At 37.8% G+C, this 10,577-nt stretch overlaps 1 protein-coding gene across 1 annotated transcript; it reads left to right on the top strand.

The window, feature by feature from the left end:
• Nucleotides 1-360: 360 nt before the first annotated feature.
• On the top strand, nt 361-2,291 carry LOC147280405 (putative galacturonosyltransferase-like 7). The gene has a single exon (XM_086251142.1). It carries the CDS (start codon nt 917-919, stop codon nt 1,979-1,981), a length of 1,065 nt encoding a protein of 354 aa, XP_086107268.1. The 5' UTR covers nt 361-916; the 3' UTR covers nt 1,982-2,291.
• Nucleotides 2,292-10,577: the final 8,286 nt, after the last annotated feature.

Consider the following 10,577-nt stretch of genomic DNA (forward strand, 5'->3'; position numbering starts at 1 on the left):
TTTGGTTGGTATGATAGCGTAGGTGTCTGATTTTGGTTGGATTGTGATACCATATTAGCAATTGACCTGGTATCCCCGTGATAGAAAAGTTCTTCTCAGTACAAGAAGGTGCTGGCCCGGGATGCAATCGTCATTTTGATAGAAGACAGGAGGACAGCTGGTCCTTTCCTTGTACAAGGCTCTGCAAATGTCATACATATGCATTGTATTTATATATTATACTATTTCTAGATTTGTACCACTAAGTTCACTAACACAGATTTTTATTCCCAAAATTAATACCTCACGTATTAAAAATATTAAATAAAATTTAAAACTTACCCTTTGAATAAAAAACTGCAATTTTATTATGTTAATGATTTAGCCGTGGATTTCTATGGTGGAAAATGTAAAGCTGGAAAAGAAAAGGTCCTCTATCCCCCTTCTCTCTCTCTCTCTCTCTCTTTCTCTCTCTACTTGTGCCGTACCTACTGCCTGTGCTCCCTCTCCTCTTTCCCGTTTCACCTTCTCTCAGTCCCGGACCTTACTAGAGTGAGGTAGAGAGAGAGAGAAGGGGAAGAGCAGAGGGCGCGGCGGCGCAAAGTAGAATTTGTTCGCCGTGGCTGGGCTGGGGTTCGCCGTTGATGGATGATTCTTCTTCTTCTTCTTCTCCTTTTTCTCCCTAAAAAATTAGAAAAGGTTGCTGCTGCTTCGCTTGGTTCTCACGGCAACAACCCCTACGCCTGCACTTTGATTTGATGGAGAGAAAAGGAGCAATTCCCAGCATTTTGCTTCCCCTAATTTCATTCTAAGTATTTAGACATATAAAATTCTGGCGGACCTCAAAGGAAGCTTAGCGTTCCTTTCATCGGTTGTCGCAGATCATTTGGATTTTAAGTGGAAGAGAAGGAGGAGGGCTAAGGCTAAGAAGGCGAAGATGCTGTGGATTATGAGGTTCTCAGGGTTCTTTTCTGCTGCAATGCTGATGATCATTCTCTCCCCATCTCTCCAATCCTTCCCTCCCGCCGAAGCCATCCGATCCTCTCACCTCGACTCCTCCCTCCTCCGCCTACCCCGCTTCAACTTCCGAAAGGCCTCCGCATTCCGCAATGCCGATCAATGTGCCTCCGCTCCACCCAAAATCGGCGTCTGCTATCCCAATTTGGTCCACGTGGCCATCACTCTCGACGTCGAGTACCTCCGTGGCTCCATCGCCGCCGTCCACTCCATCCTCCAGCACTCGCTCTGCCCCGAGAGTGTCTTCTTCCACTTCCTGGTCTCGGAGACCAATCTGGAAGCCCTAGTCCGATCCACTTTCCCGCAGTTGAAGTTCAGGGTCTACTACTTCGATCCGAAGATCGTCCGCAGCCTGATCTCGACGTCGGTGAGGCAAGCGCTGGAGCAGCCTCTCAATTACGCCAGGAACTACTTGGCGGATCTGCTGGAGCCCTGCGTCGGCAGAGTCATATACTTGGATTCTGATCTGGTGGTGGTGGACGATATCTCCAGTCTCTGGACTACCAGCCTTGGTTCCAGAACCATCGGGGCACCCGAATACTGCCACGCCAACTTTTCCAAGTACTTCACGCCGGCATTCTGGTCCGACCACCGCTTTTCCGGCGCCTTCTACGGCCGGAACCCCTGTTACTTCAACACCGGTGTCATGGTCATAGATCTGGTCAAGTGGAGGCGGGCCGGGTACACCAACCGGATCGAGAAGTGGATGGAGATCCAGAAAAGCGATCGGATCTACGAGCTCGGCTCTCTGCCACCGTTTCTGCTGGTTTTTGCGGGACACGTGGCGCCCATCGAGCACAGATGGAACCAACACGGCTTGGGAGGTGATAATGTGAAAGGGAGCTGCCGTGACCTCCATGCCGGCCCGGTTAGCCTCCTGCATTGGTCCGGTAGCGGCAAGCCCTGGCTCAGGCTCGACTCCAAGCGGCCCTGCCCACTGGACGCGCTCTGGGCACCATACGATTTGTACGGACACACTCATTGAACTGCAAGGGGTAGTCGCCGGTAAATTCCCTCCAGGACTGTTTTGTTACATCCTTTTTTTCTTTTATTTCCCAATTTGCGGTTTACTTTTTATTTTTCTTTTTTAAATTTTTCTCTTCATTGTTTTCTTCTGTGTCTTCTTCTTCTTCTGGTTCATTTTAGCTTGACCTACTCATTTTTTTTATCTTTTGTTTTAAAATTTTGGTATGATTAGGTCATCTCTCACTGTCAGGCGATTTGTATTCTATTCTTGTTCTATTATTCCTGCCTCTGAAAATAAAAGAAAAAACCAAGGGATATTCAATTTGTTAGTGTATAGACACTTTGTTACATAGTGTTTGTCAGATATGGTATTCTTTACTGTTTAGTGCCAAACAGAGATGGTTGTGCGGAAAATGAAGAAAAATGGTAGGGCTCCCCGGGGACTTTGCATTGCAAATTTGCAATTTGCAATTTCATTTTCATTTTCAATTGAAATTCAAGTGGTGATATATGGAATGGAATTAGCCAATTTGTAGTTTTTAATCCCATTAAATTAAACTAGCAAACATATAATTACATTTATGAGTGCCATCCTTCCTTCCTTCCTGGCTAGCTAGCTGGTGCCTGTCCACCACTCCACCTGTTTGGTTCTTGGGAATTTCATCAATATATATATATTTAGGTTGTACTGTCTTTCTGTTCCTCTCCCTCTCTTTATCTCCCTCTTATGTAAGTTAGATTGGATAGGATAGCTGCTTAATTGTTTGGAGTAATTATTTAACCTACCAGTAGTACCTGTTGGCCAAGTTGGTTGGTAGTGTGGTTTTTATTCATTCATTTATTTATGTACCTCTTGGTTTGTTTATTTATAATGTTTGTGGGTAATTGGATTCTTGACTGCGGGTCATGTTTTGGGTGACGTACAATTAACTCATTTGATGCAGAAGAGGGAGGGAGGGATGGAAGGAAATTGGGTGAACAAGGATGCAATTTAAGGTGGGAGGAGACTGAGCTTGGAGCCTTGGACTACACTGCACTGCATTGCATTGCTGGTTATCGACTATTGGTGAGGTGGGAGTAGACTTGTGACTCCTTGTTAGCTGCTGCTAATCGTCCCACTCAACCTCTCCTCTTCTCTTGCCCGATTCGTTTTGCTGCCAATTCCTCATTATATTCCCTCTTTTCCATCGCATCCCATCATTCTCTCTTTTCGTAAATTCATCCCTAATTTCATCCATTTAACCCACTGTCCATAACATTAATAATTTTAGGGGCTTTTATCCATTCAAAATCTAAATACTTATTGTGAACTGAAGTGGGAACGATTTCGTTGACAAAATAAGTAGGAACCATTCATTTCTCACAAAAAAAAAAAAAAGGTGGTAACGATATTTAAATCGAATGGTAGCATCGGATTGGGACCCAGTGTCATTGTTGCGTAGCAACTGTCCAAACTAGTGTGGACGGGGACCGATTCCTTGGGCCCCACCATCACACGTGTCTAGTTGCCTTGCCTATGTGGACTTGGAGGTTTGTTTCTACATTCACATTCTTTATCTGTTTTGGTCAAAATTCTACAATCACATCCACCAATGGTCCAATACCAAAGGGCGGTTAATTGGCAACATCACAGTCGTTTAATCAGTCGTATAATTTACAAATCGATACAATTTAAAAATGTATTACCATTTTTGTTAATAAAATTATTAAATCTATTATGTTTTTAGTCATGTATTTTATAAATTATTATAATTTTTTTCATATATTTTATGTACGGTTAGTGATTTAATTATAAATTTAACGAATTAATGAAAAAAAATGCTAATATATCTTTAAATTGTACCTATCAAAATCAAAACAAGTAAAACTACAAAAACTAAAATAAAATTTGACATAAACTACGTAGACCAAAAAGAAAAAAAAAAAAAACCCGAATAAACTAAATGGACATTTGTTAAGCTGACCTAGATGGGTAGGGTTCTGTTAATTAAACAAGTTTCATGGGCTGGGTTGTTTTAGATGGATCCGTTATCACAGATCGATAATGGGTGTACCGTTTACGCCCATGAAAGAGAAGGTAATTTTCTTTTGCTTTCCTGCCACTGGCAGTATTTATATATGCGAGTAAGTGAGAGTAGGTTGTGCATGTGTATTGAATTGCACTGTGCTTTTCTTTTTTTAATAATTTTATTTATCTGTCGCTCATTTTTTATTTTCTTTATATATATATATTTACATTTAATGAAACGATTTCTAGCTTACTGAAAGAGTTGAAATGTTTAGAGGTCCATTCATTCTGTTGAGAGTCACAGGGACTAAGGAGAGGGACTCTTGAGTCTTGACCCATAACCCATCGCGATGGGATGGTCCCCTCCCAGAATCTTATTTGTAGAAAATGGCATATACGTACAACTTCTAAGTATGATGATAAATCACAGGAACTGGTCCCTTAAAAATTCCAATGGTCTTTTTTTCCTCTCTCCAACTGAAGCCGTATTCGAAATTTTAGCCTCTATCTCCACCTAGGGGTAAAAAAGAGTGCAACTTAAGGTCGACCGTGAGATTTTAAAGGCTCGAAACGAATTATTATAAATTTATAATAACTCAAATTAAATCAAAATTATAACATAACAAAACAACAAATATAAAAATTTGAGAGTGGCGGTTGACTCACTCAACTACCCGACTCTAGACTGTAAGTTATGGTGACAATTTGTAGCATGAGTAAAGAAAACCGTGGGAACTCAATAAAGTGACAGACAATCATCCATAAAGCATGAATTTACAACAAGTAAAAAAAAAATAATAACAATAATAATAATAATACAACAGAAAATATCAGCTAAAGTAAATGCAATTTGATTTTGAGAAGACTTCATTTTATTATTCAGAGCAACAGGAAAAATAAACTAGATAAGTGCATAAAAAACCTCCAATTAATTGGATTGTGAATATAACTATTTCATCTATGGGCGAAATCTGCAGCACATCATCACCCAAATAATTGAAAGGCTTTACTTGGGTTTTTAGATATTAGAATAAAGTAAATTGTAGGGGTGGGCATCGGGCAGGTGGGTCGGGTGGGAGCCCAAACCATCTCCGACTAAACGGCTTGAATCTCAGTCGGGGACGGGTCGGAGACGGTCGGAAAATGGGTTGGCCGGGAAGGAGAAGGAGAAGCAGAAGAGAGAAGATGCCGAGAAGGAGAAGGTGGCTCGCTTGAGAAATGGTGGCTGGTGGAGGTGGTTCTTGTGCTGCAATGGTGGACGATGACGGAAATGGAGGTGGTTGTAAACTTGCAGTGCCTGAGAAGATGGTGGCTGGAAGCTTGGCAAGCGGGCCGGCTTCGACGGTCGGTGGAAGGGGGCGGGCCGACACCGGCCCGTTAATGATCGGACGGGTCGGCTTGCTGCTTGGCAGGTCGGTGGAGGCGGGCGGGCCGGGTTCGGACGGGTTGATGCCTACCCCTAAATTGGAATAAGAAATTCATAAACACCCAAAAAGTATATTTAATAGGACATACTGCACATAATAGAAAAGAATGGAAGACGAGAATTCATGTGATCACGGGGAAAGATTTGGCTGGGAGAGGGAGGTGATTGCGGAAGGAGGGAGGGAAGGGATCAATGGTGGCCGGAGAAGGGAGGGAGGTAGGGTATGGGTGAGGAGGAGGGTCGGTGGTGGGGAAGGTTCTGCATCCTCCCAATCCCTCCCAATTTCTTTTAATTATTTTCAATTTATTATTATTAGTTTTTAACTATGATTAAAAAGACATTTTTACCCTCATAAATTGGTCATGTGCGGGTCACATGACCAATTTTAAATGGCAGTTATGATTGAATTGACGAAGAGTCCTTAATTGTTGCTTAAATAAATTAGGAGTTCTTAATTGGAACACTTTGAATGTCACATTCTCAACTGAAAACGGTGTAAAAGTTGAGGCCTTTTGCTAATTTTTTTTTTTTTCCACATCAGATAATGGCTTAAGCATGAATTTGTGGATATTTACAAAAGATGTCATTGCTCCGCTTTGAGCAATATTTAAAAATCTATGATTTGAGGCATTTATTACTCATAATTTTGAATGTTTTAATTGATGAAATTTCATGATTCATGCATCCAATTCAAAACAAAAATTGTTACCAATTATGAACATCAACATATAAACACTCAAATACAAAAAAATTAAACACCCAATATACATATAATATATCTATAATATAGATAAAAAAATAAATACAGTAAGCCTCTACTTTGGGTAAAAAAAAAAAAATATATCTAATAAAAATATAACAAATCCAACACAATACAAACATAGCACTAAGATATATAAATACAAATATCAATATATTGGATTCAGGTATATAAAACAAAAGAAGAAAAATAAGAAGATACCTATCGCTCTAGTCAAGAAAAATGTATAATTACCAACCTCCTTTTGAGGTACGTACATATAATTACTAACCTCCTTTTGAGGTATATATATCAATGGTTTCATTACCTCTTACTTAGGTAGAAAAATGTGGAGGAAAAACAAGAACCATAATCATGGAGAGCTTGGTGTTGAAAAAAAGAGAGAAAAAGATCGAAGATAGAAGATTGATGATGAAGAAGGATAGAAAATGAAGAAAAAAAAAAAAAAAAAAAAAAAGATCGAAGAAACCACAAACACAACCAAAGCAAAAAAAACACGTTACTTACATGTAAGTAAGGATGAAAGGAAACTTGCAAAACATTGCAAAAAACGTTGTGTTGAACTTTTGAAATTGTTAACCTAAAGAACAGGTGAGAATGAAAGCTTAATGATGTTTGGAAAACGTAAATGCTATTTCTTCTTAATCTTTGAATGTTGGTCGTAATGCACTAATTTGGACAAACATCTATTTTGAAATTTGAAAACAAAATAAAAAAGGATATACTTAATTTACAAAGTCAAACATAAATGAGGATTAATTACCAAAAAAATAAATGACAAAACCTTTAAATAAGGGATTAATACACACTAATTTAGATAGATAATTAATACAATTGATACAACATTAATTAATGTTGTTGGAGTGTTGATGACGGTGCACGCACAATATATATATCCTTCAATTCCAGGCACTGGAATTATATATATTTTGATATCAGGCAACCCAGTTGAAGTTCCCTCCTGCAAAGCGCACATTAAGTAGAGTAGATGGAAGACTTGGAAATTAAAGCCCCAAAACTTGGTCCCAACTATTGAACACCGTCAACTAAGAGGTTGTCAAGCCAATGCGGATCATCATGAACAATATTATCCCCCATGTTGCTGCCCATGGTATGCTGTACGACTTCATCTGCTGTACATGTTGCTATAGGGGTAGTACGGTCAATACTTATACAATTAGCAGCTGAGGATAATTCTTTATTTATGTAGAAATTATTATAACCTCCACAATAATATTTTATATAGGCTAATTTTGCTCTGGGAATTAAGCGGTAACCATATCCTGAAGGTGGTGGCTAGCGAGTCAGCGACATTCTCCCTAGTAAGACCAGAAACACCCATTTGCTGCGTTCTATCCAAAATTTTCTTTGGCTGACAATCTGCACCAATTAATTAATACAGCACAGACATTACACAAAAAGCAATTAAGAATCATATGAGAAACATATATAAATTATGAAAATTATTGATGTTTCATCAATTATGAACTAATTAATCACAATTATGATTCCAAGATTAATTTAATGTTCATCAATGTTGACAATTTTACATTGATGGTGCAGTACTGAGATTATTAACGTAAATAAAAAAGTAAAATAAATAAATAAATAACCCCTATTAATATAATATAGAGAAATTCTTTTAAATGCATACAAAAAGTGAGCATACATAAAAAATTGAATTTGAACTTTTGGACTACAAGATGTGCTCAGCAATATGTAAGATGTTATAAATATTATTATATCTTAGATGGATGTCTATATGTATCCGGAATATTATCCACTTCCTCCAATCTACTTTCTCCATTGGCCTTCTTCTTTATTATTCTCCTTATACATTGTATTTTCATGATCGGAACTATTCATTTTTTATATCATTTTTTTTAAAATCATCTCTGCAAAACATTAATTAAATCGGAAATCGTTTGGTCTTATAATTGTTATAAAATAAACAAACATTGAATCAAGATGTTACCAAAACCGTCTCTTTATTTGATCTTACATAATCAAACGATGTCTCAATTTGGTTGATTTTTTTGCAGAGATATCTTCATAGAATGATTTAAAAAATGAACGGTGAAACTAAGACACTTAGATGTTCATCCCAAATTATCCCTGAACCCCATAAATAAAGGACCTATGTTAAGGAAGTGACACCTTCAATTTCTGAAAAAAAAAAATCTTTCTTCATTCTTTATTTTGATAACATTAGAGAAATTATTAGGTCATTATATATATATAGAGGCCCCTTCCGTTGAGATATACCTCATCTTAAACATGATGATGTATGATTTGTGGGACCCATTTCGCATTATAATTTGATGATCGAAGCTGTCTATTTTCTAAGTTTCTATACAAGAATTATCTTTGCAAAAAATTAAGTAAATCGGAAACCATTAAGACATCTAATTATGATAGAATAAATAGACGAATATACAGATTCCATTAAATGGTTAAACGATTTCCGATTTATCTAATTTTTTTACAAGGATAATCATTGAATATAGACTTAAAAAATAAACGGCTTCGATCATCGAATTTCAATGCAGAGTAGGTCCCACAAACCATACCTCATTATGTTTCAGTTGAGGTATACTTCAACGGAAGAGATCTGTATATATATATATATACACACAGTCCTTCTCTAGGGCAGACGTGCTCGGCAGTGTATTTTTCTACTTCTCCGAGAGCTTGGCATTGTCAATATTCTGTTAGATTTTAACTTTGAGATTTTGGGCTCTTGTCAAAATCTCAAAATTATAATCTAACATGCAGCATCCACAAGCCTCATCCTACACCCTAATATAAGGTGAATTTGTCCGAAAATACCCTAAAAAATTAGCAGAGGAAACAGTGCCAAGCGCTTGTCAAATGGTGCCAAAGGCTAATATTATAATAAGGCATTGTTTAAGTCTTTGGACAACATAATCTTAAATTTGACTTTTATAATTTAATTTCATTCATGAAATGATTGAAATAAGTAAAATAATCAATTTCAAATTCTTGAGGCTTGTTGGGAAAAGAGGCATTTCTAATGCTGATTGTTGAGATGCATTCAGAAATAGTGGTCGACTGACTGACTGGTGACTCACATAATTATATATAAAGCATGAAGGTGAAGATTATTGTCACCCGTTGACTGCAATTATTGGTAGCTACAGGCATATAGCTGAGGTGTAACTTGAAGGAAGCATGTATGTGTGCAGAGAGATATTTGAAACACAGTTGCAGATTGCCTTAACCCTGCTAACTGCAAAAGAAAATCCAACCATGACACTTACATGCTCTCTAGCCTTTGTCATAATAACTTTCGGCTGAAATAGAAAGTATAACATTCTTATAACCAACCATTAGTTTTAAAATGGCTTATCAAGAGAAAGGAGCTGGTTGATGTTACTTTTGCTTCATGCATGAGAACCAAAAGTCGTTTCCATTTCTATGTTACTTGATAAACTATCTAGGCTGCTTTAAAAAGTCAAAGACCTACTGTGGCCGAAGTTTCCTCATCAACCACTTCTTTCGTAATTTAACATCCAATGCCATGAATGTTTTTGCCTTCTTTTCATCCTCTAGCAAATCACAAGCATCTAATACAAGCTAGGTATGGTCTTCGTCCATGTCCGGTAATGCTTGAACTGCTTCAATCACACTTTCTATTGAGCCTGAGATCAAGTTCTCATCATTTCTCTTCTTCTATGATAATGAAGAAACTGCAGATGCCATCTCATGAAAAGCACTAGCCATGCCATCATCCTCTTCTCGGGATCTTTTTGGATGATCCTGATTTGGACAGTTTTCTAGTTGACGTTTTTTCTTCTGGCACATATGGGTTGACTCCTCCACATCACCAACTTGATCTTCAATGGAAACTGATGTAGATGGAGACTGAAAACTAGTTAACGCTCCAGAGAACTTGGTGCCTTCAACTTGATTTTGTTGCTCTAGATCTTGAACTGAAAAGCAGTCTCCATCATCAACGTCACTTGGATCACATATCATGCACAAATCCTTATAATATGGAACAGGTCGGGTCATGAACTGTCGTGCATCAGTATGTTCCTGCATGTTACCATAAAAACTTTTTCTTGAAACTTTGTACAATGAATGAAACAAGGATGCAAGTGATTAAGATTATATTGGGAGGTTTTATATGTCTACTACAGGTAAAATTGACTCACTTCAACCATTACGAAAAGAGATGAACTCGATGGAAATCCTATGTATGTGCTATTCATAACAGATTGATTTGATGCACAGTCTTCAGTTGAATAAGTATGCTGCACCTGAATAGATAATTACCTTAATATAATCTTGCCAAACATAATCATCAGCAGTCACCATTTGGCGTGTATCATCTCAAATAAACCCATCCAATTCAAGTAGATTCTTCATAACATTATATTGTCTTTTCAGAGTTTTGT

This window comes from Dryas octopetala, chromosome 7 (assembly GCF_963921425.1).
Source record: "Dryas octopetala chromosome 7, drDryOcto1.1, whole genome shotgun sequence".
NCBI classification, from domain to species: Eukaryota; Viridiplantae; Streptophyta; class Magnoliopsida; order Rosales; family Rosaceae; genus Dryas; species Dryas octopetala.

Coding starts and splice junctions, on each gene's coding strand:
- LOC147280405 (XM_086251142.1), top strand. CDS start 917: ATGCTGTGGATTATGAGGTTCTCAGGGTTCTTTTCTGCTGCAATGCTG.